Genomic DNA, 18,870 nt, shown 5'->3' with positions numbered 1-18,870 from the left:
CTATAGGTAGTCTCAGCTTGTCAGTTTCCTTTCATGTTCCCTAGTAACTTTATTCCCTTTGACAGCTGAAACATACAAGGGCATTGACAAGGCAAGGATATACACATTGCACAGCTGTACGTGCACGTTTGTGCTCCTCTGAAAGACCGACCCCGCCATTACAGCCCCATTTGGCAAATTTTGGGGGCCAAAAAATAAAATAAAATAATCCGGGGAACAAAAAGGGGTCACAATTGGAGTGGGGAGGGGGGTGGGACAGGCAGACAAGATGGCTTCTGCTGTGAAGGACCTTGGGATACTGGCTGGAGGTCCAAGGGAGAAGATCGCCCACAGTGAGCCTGATCTTCTGTCGGGTGCGCTGTGGGTTTTTCCGCAAATAACCCACACTGCATAGCTTATTTGCAGGGTGGCTTGTGTCATGCAAACCTGCCCAATATGTTAAATCTGAAGCAGCCCTTGGTATTCTGCTGAATCAGGACCCTTGATAAATAATAATATTTCTCAGCTGTGTCCATAGTGGAAACACATAAATTCATGTATTAGCATGATATGGGCAAAAAATAAGGCTGCATGTTGAGATATTTTGTATCTGAAGGAATGATGTCAGTTCAAAGACTGTTCACAAATCCTGGCAGCGCTTCTTATGAACTTAACTTTCTCTGGATTGCCACATAGCATTTAATCTTTGGGTAAAGTTCTAATCATCTTAAAACCCAATTGGTGTCTCGTTAGCTTCCATAATTCTTTAAGGCACTCAGGATGGCATTTTCCTCCAACAATCCTGTGGGGCAAGTTAGGCTGAAAGCATGTTACTGGCCTGTGATCACCCAGCAACCTTCATGGCTGAGTAAGAATTGGAATCCAGATGTTTTCATTCCAAGTCCAAACATTCTAAAATGTAGCATATTGGCTCTTACTTGATGCTGACTGACTGTAAACTGTCTTGGAAAATAACTTTCTCAGATGTTTTGATATGTGTAATCCATTTCTCTCTTAAGCAAACAAAGCCATAAAATGTGCTGTTGCAGGTATCCCAACATGCAGCTAAGTGCATTCCAGCTATGGTGTGCCCAGAGCTTACTGAACAAATCCGGCGTGAAATTGCTGCTTCTCTTCATCAGCGGAAGGGAGACTTTGCTTGCTATTTCCTAACTGACCTTGTAACATTTACATTGCCTGCAGGTAATTATGATATATTTTTCTCTGTTAACTTGTCCTTAATTGCCAACTTCTGACTTCTTTTAACTCTTCCTGCAGAAGTTGCTGGGGAGTCTACAATAGTGCTTTCCGTTTTCAGAGATCTTTGCCATCATTAAGCCTTTGTTACACATGGAGAGATAAGGAAACTTATATAGAAAGACTGTCCTCACAGTATTATATTAACATTGAAATTATTTTAAGGCACTTTCCTGTGTTTGCATAACTCAGTCTTCAGGTTTGTATTTTAGTGTTGGATTCAACCTCTGTTTTTGTTAGTTAAATAAATATCTGTCATGGAAATGTGCACAAGTTTGCTCAAATTCTGATAGCCTACACTGCTGTAGAACATTGTCACTATAAAATATCCATGTTTCTTGCTGATGGTGATTACTGCTGCTTGCAAAGGGGTAACTGCATTCCAAAGAGCACCAAGTTGTGAATGTGCAATGGTGTAGTCATTGCATTTTTCAGAAGTTATAGTAGATGTTCCTGAAATGGACCCTAGAGGTGTGTGGAAGTCTGGTGATGTATGCAAGCATGCATGCAAAGGGAAGGTATAGCTGGTGGGAACTACTGTGGCAAGCCTTCCTCTAGTTCTAGAAATACATCTTGGACATGCAAGTGATATCCTAGAAAGAAGTTTACTGGAGCCTATTCTGGAAGATGGCTGTTAGTATATTGCAGGGTGCAGAGATAGAATTGTATTTCCCAAGATATGCTGGAAGCAAGGCTAAAGAGGTTTGTGGTGCACACAATGTTTGTAATTCTAGTCTTACAGAACAATGTCCAACTTTTTTAATGCAGCATATTGAGAACGTTTCAGTTAAAAAAACAACAACACTGAACAATCCTGAGATTCTCAAGATTCTAGTCACTGGGCTGCTCCAACATTTAGATTTTTGCAAGGATTAAATGCTGCAATTTGGGTATATCATGATTTACCAAAGCAAGTGCAGTTGTGAATAGATTCTTGCTTAAGTATAGAGGTGTAGGGAAAAGCAAGGCGTTGTGCATTTTGTTACATCCCAGATAGGACATAACAAGAAAATGTCCACTCTTAAAGCTGAAAATCGAATTTCAAATCAAAAAGCTGTATTTTAACATTCATTTGGTATTAAATCTGCATGCAGAAGCAAGCTTCCCAGTGTCAGTCTCCTTAGTTGGGTCAGAAGCAAGCACAATAGATGCTCATCCAAATGTGCATGTAAGTGGAGAGTTCTGGCCAGAATATAAATAAGGAACGTATGAATAAGGTACATCCTAAACTAAGCTTTAGACCACCCAAATTCATGGAGAGAGTAGTCTCTACAAGATGCCTCAGCCTTGCTTTTGGACCAGTGTTTCAGTGGGGCCCTAGACACTGTCAAACAGAGCACCCTCATGCCAACAATACCCAACTTACTAAAAAACGAATAAGGATCTGTAGGTATGCAACCCTGCAATAAGGCTTGGGCCACCCCAGATCATATACCCAAACCTCTAGAGGGAGTGGCCTTTACGAGACATCACAGCACTGCACCTGGCCCAATTCCATTTTTGGCACAAGCATGGGCACCCCTATGCCACTAATAGCCATTGTACTCAAAAATGGATAAGGAACTGGGATTTGTACACTGCCAAACTAAGCTTTGGGTCACCCCAAATAATATGCCCCAACCTCGGCGTGTGTGGCCCCCATTACAGTTTCTTGAACTAAAACCTTCTGTTGTTCATTATCTACCACTAAGCTTTCATAATTCTCCAGACAGTTTTGAACTCATTTATTTCAAAACAGGAATGGATATGAGGGAGGATTGATATCAGGAAATGTTTAGGCATTATCAGTATAGGTTTATGGCAAGTTGATGATCCTTTTAACCCAAAGCGCATGATTTTGTCAAATTTTGGCTTAAACACTCCGCATTTTGAAATGAATTTCGTTCAATTTAATGTGCATTTGCCTGCCTGCCCTGATGCATATTCCATTGAAAGCAATACGGTATGAATAAACATCTGCCCTTTGGTGTACGTCTGATTTATGCATTCTCTTAAGGAGATCTAATCTGGTAATCCCACTTCTCCATAAGAATCTCCTTAGTTGAATTGGGATGCTTAGTGCCTTAGAGCTAGGGATGGATGGACCCATTTCCATCTGGGGCATGAGGGAGCTCAACGAGCTGCACCCCCTACTTGCATGACCTGGACCCGCTTGGCGAGCCTCCCTGCTCACCCTGCCCACCTTCCGAGCTGTGCAACCCTCCCCTCCCCTCTGTGCCAAGGACTCCAGAAGTCAAGCCCTTGTGCTTTATGCGCACAAGGTCTTGACTGCCAGAGTCCTTGACGTGGTGCACCCCCCAGCGCTCTCGCCTTGGCCTCCTCCCAAGGAGGCCAGGGTGAGAGCGCTTGGGTGCTGCAGCGCTCCCAGCCACTCCCCAAGCTCCAGAGCGCTTGGTGGCCAGGTCCGTCAGCGCCCCAGGGCTTGGCTAGTGGAGGCTTGGGGGAGGGGAGTCTGTTGGACTCCACCCCCTCTTCGGACTCCCACGCCATCCCTACTTAGAGCTGTCTATAGGGATAGCTGTTGCAGTCCTTCTGCTTGGTAGGGAGGTGTCCAGCTCCACCTGAGAAATGACTGTAAAGACAGTACAGTCCTTATGAAGGCAGCCATTATGGGCAAAAGTGGTTGTTGGGTGAGTTTGTGGAAGCCCCCACAATGGGCATCAACATGTGGTGGTTGGATTGCTCTATGTCCTCTTCAGCTCCCTAGGCTGTTCTAGGGAAGAGATGGAATTTGACTTATAGAATGTATGCCTCAGAGTACAGTTCCTCTGAGCACCATCTTCCCCCTTGTCCCAGACTGAAGGTAAGCTAGTGGGGCTGGCATTTCTTTCCCTTCAGTCTGGGCCCTGCACTAACTTCAGTGGCCCTTTCTTGACCCCCTTGCTGTGCCAGTTTTGGCACACAGTATGTTCCTGCGCAGGGCAGCCCCTCTAAAAATAGTTATATTGATTTTGCATTTTAGATGAACAGGCTGTAACCAGCTCTAGAATTAGAAATGGTAACTATATTATGGCCTAAGTTAGGAATATGAACTATATTTTTGCTGGTATGCCAGCGTCTTGCTACAAAGGGCATGTCACAGCCCGCTGTCATGGCGTTTGAATTCTCTTTTCCAGTTTAAGATACTCGAGATAGAAATTATTGTGGCAACTGATTGCTGCGACTGCAGTATAGATTCTCATTTGTTTTTATCTTTACCTTTCAAAATTCTTGTAACTCTTTGAGTAGTGATTTCATAAATGCGAAATCACTGTGCTCAAATTAGAGTAGAGAATTACTTGTTGCCAAAGAGTATTTTTAAGAAAAGAATTGACCTAGCTCTGTTGCAAGATTTTTAAAAACAGAAACACTCCTTTTCTTCAATTCTGCATTTTGTACTTAATTTGTTCTGATTCACTGGATCATGTAATGCAAAACAGACAATCTGACTACTCCACTAAGTGAAAATAATTGCATTTGGTGCATCTCTTTTGGTAAGTGAGGTGAGATGGGAAAGAAAGCAAGAATTGTGTTACTTGAAGTAATAATAATAATGTAGGGGCTTCTAGAATGGAGTTCTTAATAGAAATTTAAATACCCTTCCCCTAAACTAATTTTGTTTGGAAGTACCAATGCTCAAAATCCTACAAGCTAGGCTTCAGCAGTATGTGAACCGAGAACTACCGGAAGTACAAGCTGGGTTTCGAAGAGGCAGAGGAACTAGAGATCAAATTGCCAACATTCGCTGGATCATGGAGAAAGCAAGAGAATTCCAGAAAAACCTCTATTTCTGCTTCATTGACTATGCTAAAGCCTTTGATTGTGTGGATCACAACAACCTGTGGCAAATTCTGAAAGAGATTGGAGTACCAGACCACCTGACCTGTCTCCTGAGAAACCTGTACGAGGGTCAAGAAGCAACAGTAAGAACCGGACATGGAACAACTGATTGGTTCAAAATTGGGAAAGGAGTACGACAAGGCTGCATACTGTCGCCTTGCTTATTTAATTTATACGCAGAGTACATCATGAGAAATGCCGGGTTGGATGAATCACAGGTCGGAATTAAGATTGCTGGGAGAATTATCAACAACCTCAGATATGCAGATGATACCACCCTAATGGCAGAAAGCGAAGAGGATCTCAAGAGCCTGTTGTTGAGGGTGAAAGTGGAGAGTGCAAAAGCTGGTTTGAAACTCAACCTTAAAAAAACTAAGGTCATGGCATCTGGCCCCATCACTTCCTGGCATATAGAAGGGGAAGAAATGGAAGCAGTGACAGATTTTATTTTCTTGGGCTCCAAGATCACCGCAGATGGTGACTGTAGCCATGAAATCAAAAGACGCTTGCTCCTTGGAAGGAAAGCTATGGCAAACCTAGACAGCATAGTAAGAAGCAGAGACATCACCTTGCTGACAAAGGTTCGTATAATCAAAGCTATGTTTGTACTGGTTTTCCCAGTAGCAACGTATGGCTGTGAGAGCTGGACTATAAGGAAGGCTGAGCGCCGAAGAATTGATGCTTTCGAACTGTGGTGCTGGAGAAGACTCTTATGAGTCCCCTGGACTGCAAGGAGGTCAAATCAGTCCATCCTAAAGGAAATCAACCCTGAGTGCTCATTGGAAGGACAGATACTAAAGCTGAAGCTCAAATATTTTGGCCACCTAATGCAAAGAGAAAACTCCCTGGAAAAGACCCTGATGCTGGGAAAGATTGAAGGCGAAAGGAGAAGGGGACGGCAGAGGATGAGATGGCTAGATAGCATCACCGATGCAATGAATATGGACTTGAGCACACTCCGGGAGAGAGCGCAGGACAGGAAGGCCTGGCGTGCTATGGTCCATGGGGTCACAGAGAATCGGACACGACTGAACGACTGAAGAACAACAACAACAACAACCAATATAATATAAGATTGTGTCATATTACACTTTCTTCACGGAGATTGTATGTGTTGTGAGCATGAATGTATTTCCTATTGTAGGTGCACTTAATAAACACCAGTTGAATGTATTGGCTGCCTGACCTATGAACCCATGGCACAGAATATTCTTACTATTCAATATATTACTTTATTTTGGGTGGGAAAAAGCATATAGTTACCTGATCAAGTTGGACCTTTAGGCTGCCTTTAACTCTGCAAGGGTGGAGGTGTGAACATGATAGTCTACCCCCAGAGGCTGATGAAACCAGATGGTTTTCTGAGGTCTCTTTAGGATTTTCCTGCAGGCTTAGCCCTGGTTTCCATTTGGAATGAGGGGATTACTTGGGCTATCTATATGATCACTCCCAAACGTCCTTGACCCGGTCGTAGAGCAGTGTCAGCTCCTTGGTATTCTTAGGGGTTGAGGGCGATGAAATGACAGGGTCAGCGATTAGAACACAAATGGTGGAAGACTCGTAATGAATCTGACTGAACACAGGTAAGAATCCATTTTTGATATTATTCTGTGGTGGCGATGGTGACAAAGAAATCTCTGCTAACATTGCATCAGCTCAGTGTGGTCCAGCAGAACTTTTTCAGGTGATGAATGGCCTTTTTGATGTCTGGCTCTGGAGATACAGATTGCAGATGTGGTTAATGCCTCTTTGAGGGATGGTGTGACCCTGCTGCCTTGAAGGAGGCAGTGGTGAGAACTTCATTAGAGAAAACAAATGTAGACCCAATAGTTTGGGATAATTACTGTCCAGTGTCTAATCTTCCATTTTTGGGCAGGGTGTTGGAGTGTGTGTTGGGTGGACCACCAAATTACAATTAGCATAAAGAATTGTTGCTTTAATCTAGGATTTCAGTTTTTGGTGCATGTGCAGGTAAAAATAACAAGCTTTGTGAAAAGAGCCACTGGGTTGGAATTATGAATAGAGACCAGGATAACATAATGCATAATTTCATACAGGAGAAGGCATAATAAATTTCAAATGGAGTACTTGATTTGAAGCTAGTTAGCCCTATGTATTTCCAGGGACAAAAGGGCCACTTTGTATGACATGACTACCATGTGAATGGCCTTTGTGTGGCAGTTGAAAACTCAACAAGCCATTTCATGTGTACCAACTTGGCTCAGATTGGTTTCCATACGGAACAGCCACTGTATGGATATTGTTCCTGCTGGTCTCTAAATGATAGTTCTATGTTGTGAAGCAGTTCTCAGATGCCTGGGGCACAATGAATTGTACACTTAAGCTAGGGGTGGGAGTGTGTGACCCTACAGATGATGTTGGACTGCATGTTCCCCATCCCTGACTTAAGCCATTTGTTATCCTTCAAATGTGTCACTGGTAAAATTTCTTGTTTCTGCAGATATTGAAGACTTACCACAAACAGTTCAAGAGAAACTATTTGATGAAGTACTTGATAGGGATGTTCAAAAAGGTAAGTATCTTATATCAGTTATACAGGCCGTTAATATTAATTAAATATTGATTGCTTTTGAGAAGTTACTTCAGAAAAATAAGTGTCTTTTGTCCAGGATTTATGGAATATTGGTGGAATAGAATTATTAAAGAAAGTTGGGGAAGAATGCAGTGTAATTATACTGTGTGTGTCTGTGTGTGTGTAAGGAGTCAAGGAGTCAGTGAAATTTATCTTGGATGTAGCTTCTACGTAGGTGGTACCCTGCAAAAATTGTCCAAAATGTTTGAGAGTTTTTGATTCCTGTTGGTGTTGTGAAACTGCCAGTTCATTTGCCCATATATGTTGGCACTGTAGTCTTGTTAACTATTGGAAAGATATTATAGGATAAGAAATCCAGTTAGATCTCTTAGTAATATTGGTCAGAGCCCTAAGGGGACAAGGAAGAAAAGAATATACTGCAATGATGACATATGTTAATAACTACTCAAATTTTATTGTTCAAAGCATGGAAATGGACTAACTACTGTCTTAGGAGGTTTGAAGGTATAACGTTTGGATCATGTTGATAAATAGATTTACTTGTTATAAGCACCTTTCAAAATTCAAAGTTCAGAGAATAGAAACTGCTAGTCAGAACTAGACTCCCTTTATGCAATACTGGAAATGGATCAAACCTACAGAACTAGACTTGAAGATGCCTTGGCTGTGATTTTGAAATCAAGAGAAATTTTTGATGTAGAGATGTGAAGGAATGGTTAGATGCACTTGTTTTATATTTTTCTTTCTCAATTTAAAAAAGGTAAATATGGTATCTTTCTCTAGCATGTAAGGAGTAAATAGTTTGTGGCTGAGGCAGTTCTGTGTACTCAGAATGTTGTTGTTGTTCAGTCGTTCAGTCGTGTCCGACTCTTCGTGACCCCATGGACCATAGCACGCCAGGCCTTCCTGTCCTGTGCTCTCTCCCGGAGCGTGCTCAAGTTCATATTCATTGCATCCGTGATGCTATCTAGCCATCTCATCCTCTGCCGTCCCCTTCTCCTTTTGCCTTCAGTCTTTCCCAGCATCAGGGTCTTTTCCAGGGAGTTTTCTCTTCGCATTAGGTGGCCAAAATAGTTGAGCTTCAGCTTCAGTATCTGTCCTTCCAATGAGCACTCAGGGTTGATTTCCTTTAGGATGGACTGATTTGACCTCCTTGCAGTCCAGGGGACTCGTAAGAGTCTTCTCCAGCACCACAGTTCGAAAGCATCAATTCTTCAGCGCTCAGCCTTCCTTATAGTCCAGCTCTCACAGCCATACATTACTACTGGGAAAACCATAGCTTTGATTAGACGGACCTTTGTCGGCAAGGTGATGTCTCTGCTTCTTACTATGCTGTCTAGGTTTGCCATAGCTTTCCTCCCAAGGAGCAAGCGTCTTTTAATTTCATGGCTACAGTCACCGTCTGCGGTGATCTTGGAGCCCAAGAAAGTAAAATCTGTCACTGCTTCCATTTCTTCCCCTTCTATATGCCAGGAAGTGATGGGGCCAGATGCCATGATCTTAGTTTTTTTAATGTTGAGTTTCAAACCAGCTTTTGCACTCTCCTCTTTCACCCTCAACAAGAGGCTCTTGAGATCCTCTTCGCTTTCTGCCATTAGGGTGGTATCGTCTGCATATCGGAGGTTGTTGATAATTCTCCCGGCAATCTTAATTCCGACCTCTGATTCATCCAACCCGGCATTTCTCATGATGTACTCTGCATATAAGTTAAATAAGCAGGGTGACAGTATGCAGCCTTGTCGTACTCCTTTCCCAATTTTGAACCAATCGGTTGTTCCATGTCTGGTTCTTACTGTTGCTTCTTGACCCTCGTACAGGTTTCTCAGGAGACAGGTAAGGTGGTCTGGTACTCCCATCACTTTAAGAATTTGCCAGAGTTTGTTGTGATCCACACAATCAAAGGCTTTAGCGTAGTCAATGAAGCAGAAATAGACGTTTTTCTGGAATTCTCTTGCTTTCTCCATGATGCAGCGAATGTTGGCGATTTGATCTCTAGTTCCTCTGCCTCTTCGAAACCCAGCTTGTACTTCCGGTAGTTCTCGGTTCGCATACTGCTGAAGCCTAGCTTGTAGGATTTTGAGCATCACCTTGCTGGCATGTGAAATGAGCGCAATTGTGCGGTAGTTTGAACACTCTTTGGTGTTGCCCTTCTTTGGAATTGGAATGTAAACTGACCTTTTCCAGTCTTGTGGCCACTGTTGAGTGTTCCAGATTTGTTGGCATATTGAATGCAGCACTTTAACAGCATCATCTTTTAGGATTTTAAATAGCTCAGCTGGAATACTGTCATCTCCGCTAGCTTTGTTGTTACTAATGCTTCCTAAGGCCCACTTGACTTCACTCTCGAGGATGTCCGGCTCAAGTTCAGTGACCGCACTATCATGGCTATCAGGGACATTCAGATCTTTCCTGTATAGTTCTTCTGTGTATTCTTGCCACCTCTTCTTAATCTCATCTGCTTCTGTTAGGTCCCTGCCTTCTTTGTCCTTTATCATGCCCGTCTTTGCACAAAACGTTCCCTTGAGATCTCCAATTTTCTTGAAGAGATCTCTAGTCTTTCCCATTCTGTTGTTTTCCTCGATTTCTTTGCATTGTTCATTTAAGAAGGCCTTCTTGTCTCTCCTTGCTATTCTCTGGAACTCTGCATTCAGTTGGGTATATCTTCCCCTTTCTCCCTTGCTTTTCGCTTCCCTTCTTTCGTGAGCTACTTGTAAAGCCTCATCAGACAGCCACTTGGCTTTCTTGCATTTCTTTTTCTTTGGGACGGATTTCGTTGCTGCCTCCTGAACAATGTTACGGACCTCCGTCCATAGTTCCTCAGGCACTCTGTCTATCAGGTCTAATCCCTGAAATCTATTCCTCACCTCCACTGTATATTCATCAGGGATATGACTTAGGTCATACCTGAACGGTTTAGTGGTTTTCCCGACGTTCTTCAATTTAAGCCGAAATTTTGCAAGAAGCAGCTCATGATCTGAGCCACAGTCAGCTCCAGGTCTTGTTTTTACTGACTGTATGGAGCTTCTCCATCTTTGGCTGCAAAGGACATAATCAATCTGATTTCGATATTGACCATCTGGTGACGTCCATGTGTAGAGTCGCCTCTTGTGCTGTTGGAAAAGAGTGTTTGCTATGATCAGCGTGTTCTCTTGGCAAAACTCTATTAGCTTTTGTCCTGCTTCATTTTGTACACCAAGGCCATGCCTGCCTGTTATCCCGGTGATTTCTTGACTTCCTACTTTAGCATTCCAATCCCCTATGATGAAGAGGACATCTTTTTTTGGTGTTAGTTCTAGAAGGTGTTGTAGGTCTTCATAGAACCGATCAACCTCAGCTTCTTCAGCCTCAGTGGTTGGGGCATAGACTTGAATTACTGTGATGTTGAATGGTTTGCCTTGGATTCGTACTGAGATCATTCTATCATTTTTAAGATTGTACCCCAGTACTGCTTTTCCCACCCTTTTGTTGACTATGAGTGCTACTCCATTTCTTCTAAGGGATTCTTGCCCACAATAGTAGATATGATGGTCACCTGAATTAAATTCGCCCATGCCTGTCCATTTTAGTTCGCTGATTCCCAAGATGTCGATGTTCAATCTTGCCATCTCATGTTTGACCACCTCCAGCTTACCTTGATTCATTGACCTTACATTCCAGGTTCCTAAACAATATTGTTCTTTACAGCATCGGATTTTCTTTTCACCACCAGACACATCCACAGCTGAGTGTCCTTTCGGGTTTGGCCCAGCCGCTTCACTCTTTCTGGCGCTACTTGGAAATACCCTCTGCTCTTCCCCAGTAGCATATTGGACACCTTCCGACCTGAGGGGCTCATCTTCCGGCGTCATCTCTTTTAGCCTTGTGATACGTTCCATGGGGTTTTCTTGGCAAGAATACTGGAGTGGGTTGCCATTTCCTTCTCCAGTGGACCACATTTTGTCAGAACTCTCTGCCATGACCTGTCCGTCTTGGGTGGCCCTGCACGGCATAGCTTATGGCTTCACTGAGTTACGCAAGCCCCTTCGCCACAACAAGGCAGTGATCCATGAAGGGGGTACTCAGAATAGAAGTATGTAAAGTCATTTTTCTTTGATAACTATGAGGCTATACCAGATCTGTCTAATAGGACTTATCAGTAAGGCTGGGTAAAGGGATGCCTAGACTAACACAGGCTTACCGCGTTTTTTTTACCCCCATTCCCAGGACTAGTAGTCAGCCTAGGTGTTAAAAAACTGGGCAGGTTGGCAAATAGTGGCAAGAGAAAGGAAAATTGGAGGCAAGAATACATATATTTCCAAAACTGTACACGTGTGCACATCAATTCATGTTGCAAAAGATGGTGATTGAAATTGTGCTGAAGTATCTTGATATTCCTGTAGAATATAAATTTTGAAAGGAGTTCTTAAAATATGATTGGAATTTCCTCAGTTTATTTACTTGTGAGAAAGTTATAGTAACTGAAATATCCTCAAAAGCACACCATATAATACATTTTAATTTTATGTATTACTGAAAACTAAACTTAATTCCTCCTTGCTTCTCAGCTGCTTAATACTTCCTAGGCTTTTAAATAAACCTTCACCTTTTTGGCTCTGGTACATTGACAGAAGCTGTAACAGTAGCACTTAACAGTACAATTCTAGGCATGCTTACTTGGAAGTAAGTCCCACTGTATTCAATAGGCCCTATTGAATAGGGTTTTCTTGCTAATAAGGCTTAGCAGTAAGGATCTTGGATTGCATCTGAAATGTAGGTTTGTACTGCAGTACTTTCTCCCAATTGAGCTATGTGTGTATGCAGTTGCATGGATTGTATGATTGCATTTTGGAATTATGTCAAGAGATCTACTGATGGAAAACTGCCACATCCTGGTAAATGTAATTCTAGAATTTCAGAAAGCATGTGCACTAGTACCTTGGAATGTAACAGGTATTTTTCATTTTCATTGGATGTAAGATGACTAACATTGTATTGTTAATATTTTCTAGAACTAGAAGAAGAATCTCCCATTATAAACTGGTCTCTGGAATTGGGTACGCGTTTGGACAGTAGACTTTATGCACTTTGGAATCGGACTGCAGGAGATTGCCTGCTTGATTCAGTACTACAAGCTACCTGGGGCATTTATGACAAGGACTCGGTGCTACGTAAAGCTCTTCATGACAGTTTACATGATTGTTCTCATTGGTAAGCAGAAATGCTTTTGGAAATAATTCCTGTGGCAAGAGCTATAATTCACAAATAAACATCTGTATTCTAATTTTTTGGAACAAAAGTAACCATAGCTTGCTGAGTGACTTTACCTTGAAACATGCAAACATCTGTGACAGTTCCTGTTATTCTCTTTTTGTTCCAGGGTGGATGAAGTAAGTTGCAATCTTGCTATAAGTCTTGGAATTTATACACGCTATCTGGCTTGTGTCTATAATATAAAGTCCATATTAAACGACTACACCAACATACTTTCTTAGTCACCTCTGAATGACTTTTGTCCAATGCAGTTTATATAAAGCAGTAACTGAAATAATCATGTCATCTTTGATTTTTTTTACTTGCTGTTCTTGTAGTCTATGCTCTGAAATATGTCCAGAAACCTCTATAGCCCCAAATCACATCAGTTGTCTAACTGGAATTGATGTGTGCAGTACTTTGATTCTGTGAACTATGGATCTAGTATCTTGATTATGATGGGCTTTCACACTAGAACTTAAGCTTTCACTCCATGAATTAGTGGTGATTCCTTGTACAGTGTGCCGAACTGCATCTTATGGGCAAAACAAACTCCCTAAAAATCAGTGCACTGAGGGGAAAATGTAATTGGAGTGTGACTGTGGGAATCCATTTATGGGAATCTGAGACTTGGAAATTATTTGGAGAGGGAATGTTCTGGATGTTTAGTGTTTGAGGCTCAGACCTCACTTCTAACTTGTCTTCTGTTTGTGGCCTGCCAAATAGCTCTAGGGAGCTTACAAGCAGGGTATGAGAGCAACAGTGTTCCCAGCATCTGGTATTCATAGGTATACCAACTCTGAACATGGAGGTTCCATTAAGGTATCATTGCCAATAGAAGCTTCTGTGGGTGGAACAGGTAGGAAAAGCCTTGGATGGAAGGAACTGAGCAATGGTATTGCGAGAGTAGCCTAAAGTGGGAGCAGTTGTAACATAGAATGTGCCTCTGCTTGATCTCTACTTCCTGCAAGCAACATAGTCTACCCCATTTAGCAGGGTCCCCTTTCCTTCTGTGCAGCATTTTTAGGGAGCTGCCATGGGGAGGAGGGAGTGTGGAAGTCTCCTTCTGCTAGTCCAGTTGTATATACCTAAATCTGGATCCAATCCATTGTATATTCTAGAACAGGTTCAGCATTTGTAGGGAACTGAAAAGTAAATAAAAGACTATTCTGCTGACTGGTCAGCTGCGCAAACCTTCAATTTGCAATTACAACCTTATAAAAGATTAGCTATTTTTGTCAAGATTTATTTGGGTAGACTGGTTATATTGGACAAGGTCCTCAGAAGGAAAAGGAAGCATCTGATTTTTTTTTCACGTCAAGAAAGAAAAATTAGTATTAGTATGAATAGATCTATGTGGCCACTCATCCACAGATGTTCCCTGGGAAGTTTAAAAAAGGAGTAAGATAGAATATTAAAATATGATATGATAATTAAAATACATAAAAACACAAAAATATAGCCTTAAGAATGCCCTTTCTGGTGTAGCAGTTCAATTTACAAAATAAAACACAGCTTACACAGTGAGAGCCCAGATTTTATTTGTTTAAAATGCTAGTTGTTTAAAATACCAGGTTGAATAAAAAGGGCTTAACTTGGCATTGAAAAAGTCCATAAAGATGGTGCCAGATGAGCCTCTCTAGGGAGGCATGGTGCCATCACTGAGAAGGTACTCTCAGTGTACTCTCAGTACTCTAATAGCCACTCGCCTTGCTTCATTTGGCCTCTGATAGGGATCTTAAGGTTCAAACTGATATATATATGGCAGAAGGCGATATTTCAACTAACCTTATCCCAAGCTGTTAAGGGCTTTAAAAGTTAAAACCACCACTTTACATTGTTGTAAAAACAACAGAAATGGACTGGAACCCAGAGCAGCTGATAAAACTAATGCCTTTCTCATGGAAATTGGTACTATATATACTTTGAATACAATTATTCCACAATATGCTTCAGTGAACTAATTGTAAATTGGCTCTGAAATCTCGTACACAAAACCTACCCTTCCAGAGGGTTTGTATTATGAACACCACTCACTTCTCAAGGGTTATGCAGTGATTTTCATGGATAGTTCCAAGTCCAGAGACCATGTGGGACCACCATTTGTCCATAGGTGCCTGACCATAGGAAGGCCCTTCGACTAGGGCATCTGTGTTCATTGCAGAACTTCTTGCAATCTTCCTGGAGATGAATTACACGAAGAGTTAGGTTTGGAAAAATTAGTGATCTGTACAGACTTCCACAGCTCACTGATGATCTTGAAGTATTTACTTTGCGCTTGCATCCTCTGCTTTCTGTTCTTTTTCAGGTGGGGGTTCTTCAAACTATCATGTTGGGTTTTGTTGGATACTGTACCATCAAGGTCAATCTGACTAGGCTGATAGAGTGGCAACACACATTACTTGTAAACATACAAAGATTCCATCAAGTGACTTTACCCCCATTTTAAAATCCAGGCTGATGAATCTGTGCCAAGAGCTTTGGAAAGAGCAGACCAACAATGAGCTTCTTAATTTTAAACTAGTACTTCAATTATGGTCAACTGCGTCACGTATGAACTGAAGGAAGTTGTTCTGTCTCATTAAAGATTGGTCACAGAGTCCCTGTGCATCAGTATCTATTGAGGGCAAGGCACCACCCATGTTGAAATGTTAGTTGTTGAAGGTGATAGGTGTTTCTGAATAGGTGCAAGAAAGTGCTAAGCAGCCTTTAACCTTTGGTGGTGTGGGATGGGGAGAAAGGAGAATATCAGAGCAGTTTAACAGTGTATGTTGACCTAGATGCTTGGTCACATACATACAGTATATTCAGGGAGAAGTCATCTACTACAATGCTTTTGTGAACATGATTGTCACATGTGATGCAGTACCAAAAGTAATGAGCTAAACACCCTACTTGAAACGATCACCAGTCTTGTACTACAAATATGTAGGGAGACACTAAATGCATTGTGTTGCAACCGTAAGTACAATCAATCTTTCTCAGAATCTGGCATTTTAATTTTCAGTTCTCTACTTCCTCCACACCCCCATGTACAATACCAGATTAAAGTGGCAAGAGCAGTGGGGCGGGGGGGAACTTCCAGAGTCCTTCTTACACAGTTCAGTATGATTTGGAATTATGAATAAACATTTTTCCGTTACGTGTACTTTTTGTAGGTTCTATACCCGATGGAAAGAGTGGGAGTCATGGTACTCTCAAAGCTTTGGTTTACACTTCTCACTGCGAGAAGAACAGTGGCAGGAAGACTGGGCATTTATACTTTCTCTTGCTAGTCAGGTAAGTGTGTGTGTGTGTGTGTGTGTGTGTGTGTAAGTAAAAGAATAAATACGGGAAAGACAAAGTTGTTTAGAAAGGTATTTGTATTTCACACATAGAATTGTTGTGGACTGTTTTTCCTCCCTCATTGTGGTATATTTTTTGACTAGCCATCCAAAAGCTGAAGTTATTCTTTTAAGTGACCTCCAATACTGTGGCTGGTGTTTTTTAAAAAAATTAATATGGGTTTTGCCATATCTTAGAATTTAAATATCATGAGCACCATTTAGCCAAAGTCAATGAGCCTTAAGAATTTTTAAGTTTTCACATACTTCGTTCTCTCCCATTGAGATCAATGGGACATGGAAATACAAAGTTGGGCTTAATTGTGTTCACTGTGCAAACTCAGTTCACAAATTAAAATCCAAACTTCCATAATCTGTCTGTGTGTGATATTCACAGTTATTGCTGTGGTTACTGTGAATGGGAGCTGTGAAAAGGGATGGACCCTAGATCTGTCTTATAAGGACTTGCTGGAGACTCAGGGAAGTGTGGAATGGAAGCAGGGCACCCACAAGTGTCAGTTCAGCACTTAAAACCCAGAGGATCATAGTCTTGTCTTTTGTCAATTTCCTTGCAAGTTTCATATTGTATTTCACTGCCTTTGACAGCTGAAACTTACAAAGATATTGACAAGGCAAGGCTACATATACTGGACAACCATATGTACACACTTGCGCACCTCTGAAAGACCGACCAAAAAAATACGAACATATTTGTGCACATTTCTGCAGCCAAAAAATAAATATATATCTATATTATGGCCCCATTTGCACAGATGTCTAGGGGCACTTTTTTTTTTAAAGCTGGGGAATGAAAAGGGTCATGATCAGAGTGGGGAGGGGGAGGGGACAGGCAGACAAGTCAGGTTCTGTCACGATGGACACTAGGATGCAGGCTGGAGGACTTAGGGGGTAGGAAGTGGAGAATAACCCACCATGAGCCTGATCATCTGTTGGGTGCACCATGGGTTGTTCTGTGAACAACCTACACTGCATACCTTAATTGTAGGTTGTGTTGTGTTGTGTTGTGTGAACCCACCCTAAGAGATGCAAAAAGCATTTTGAGAAGCATATTTCTAACAACATCAAGATCAACAATAAAGAATTCTTTAAATATGTCAGAAGCAGGAAACCAGCTAGAGAGGCAGTTCGACTGTTGGATGACAATAGAATTAAAGGAGGATAAGGAGATTGTGGAGACACTGAATTAATTCTGTTCATTTGTCTTCACTGCAGAAGATATAGGACAGATACCTCTGCCTGAATTGATTTTCAGAAAGGGAGTCTGAGGAACTGAGGCAAATATTGGTGACAAAAGATGAAATTGTAGAACTTGTTGACAAATTGAAAGTAAATAAATCACTAGGCCCAGATGGTATCCATCCTACAATTCTAAAAGAACTCAAATGTGAAATTGCTGATCTTCTAACAAAAATATTTAACTTTCCCCTAAGATTAGCCTCTGTACCAGAGGACTAGAGAATGGCCAATGTACCACCAATTTTTAAAAAGGAATCCATGTTAGCTTAACATCTGTTCTGGGTAAATTGATTGAAAGCATGATAAAGGATAAAATTAGTAAGCATATAGAAGGATAAGCCCTGCTGAAAAAGAATTAACATGCCTTTTGCAAAGGTAAGTCCTGTCTCACTAACCTTTTAGAGTTCTTTGAGAGTGTCAGTAAACATGTGGACAGTGGTGATCCAGTAGACATTGTTTACTTGGGCTTCCAAAATGTTTTTGCCAAAGTCCCTCACTAAAGACTCCTCAACAAACATAGTAGTTGTAGAATAAGAGGAGAGGTCCTCTTATGGAACAGTAACTGGTTATAGAACAGAAAGCTGAGAGTAGAAGTAAATGGTAACTTCCAATGGAGAGGAATCCCACAGGGATCTCTATTGGGACAAATGCTTTTCAAGTTATTAATAAATGATCTGGAATTAGGAGAGAGCAGTGAAGTGGCCAAGTTTGCTGATGACACCAAATTACTTAGGTTGTCTAAAACAAAAAGATATTGCAAGGAGCTCTAAAAGGATCTCTCCAAACTGGGCATCAAAATGGTAAATGTGGTTCAATGTAAGCAAGTGTAAAGGGCTGCATGTTGGGGCTAAAAATCCCAACTTTACGTATATGCTGATGGGATCTCAGCTAGCGGTGACTGACCAATAAAAAGATCTTGGGGTTGGGGTGGACAGCTCAATGAAAATGTCAACCCAGTGTGTGGCTGCTGTGAAAAAGGCAAATTCCATGTTAGGCATAATTAGGAAAAGAATTAAAAAAATAATTTTCAAGATCATACTCCCCTTATATAAATCTATGGTGCGACCACACTTAGAATACTGTGTACATTTCTGGTCGGTGCACCTAAAAAAGGATATTGTGGAAAAGTGCAGAAAACGGAAACTAAAATGATCAAGGGACTGGAGCAACTCCCCTATGAGGAAAGGTTACAATGTCTTGAGATTGTTTAGCTTAGAAAAAAGGCGAGTAAGGGGAGTCATGATAGAGGTGTACAAAATTATCCATGGTGTGGAGAAAGTGGATAGAGAGACATTTTTCTCCTTCTCTCAAAATACTAGAACCCAGAGTCATCCTATGAAGCTGATTGGTGAGAGATTCAGGACAGATAAACAGAAGTACTTCACACAGGGCATAGTTAAACTATGGAATTCACTTCCACAAGATGTAGTGATGGCCACAAATTTGGATGGC

General features: G+C 41.5%; 1 protein-coding gene across 5 annotated transcripts in view; it reads left to right on the top strand.

The window, feature by feature from the left end:
- The window catches only part of ZRANB1 (zinc finger RANBP2-type containing 1), a 74,687-nt gene that overhangs the window by 32,228 nt on the left and 23,589 nt on the right, over positions 1 to 18,870 (top strand). For 3 of the 5 annotated variants that reach the window (XM_084841481.1, XM_084841479.1, XM_084841480.1), the window contains 5 exons: positions 1,029 to 1,182; positions 7,517 to 7,588; positions 11,319 to 11,678; positions 12,598 to 12,796; positions 15,997 to 16,117. In XM_084841481.1, coding sequence (XP_084697607.1) covers positions 1,029 to 1,182; positions 7,517 to 7,588; positions 11,319 to 11,678; positions 12,598 to 12,796; positions 15,997 to 16,117 — 906 coding nt within the window. The remainder of the gene's footprint in view (positions 1 to 1,028; positions 1,183 to 7,516; positions 7,589 to 11,318; positions 11,679 to 12,597; positions 12,797 to 15,996; positions 16,118 to 18,870) is intronic. The other 2 variants (XM_084841482.1, XM_084841483.1) reach the window with 1 other exon arrangement.

This window comes from Heloderma suspectum, chromosome 3, assembly GCF_057233095.1.
Source record: "Heloderma suspectum isolate Gila_16-S chromosome 3, 16-S_ref, whole genome shotgun sequence".
In the NCBI taxonomy this organism is placed as follows: Eukaryota; Metazoa; Chordata; class Lepidosauria; order Squamata; family Helodermatidae; genus Heloderma; species Heloderma suspectum.
This window is presented reverse-complemented; position numbering and strand designations above follow the sequence as displayed.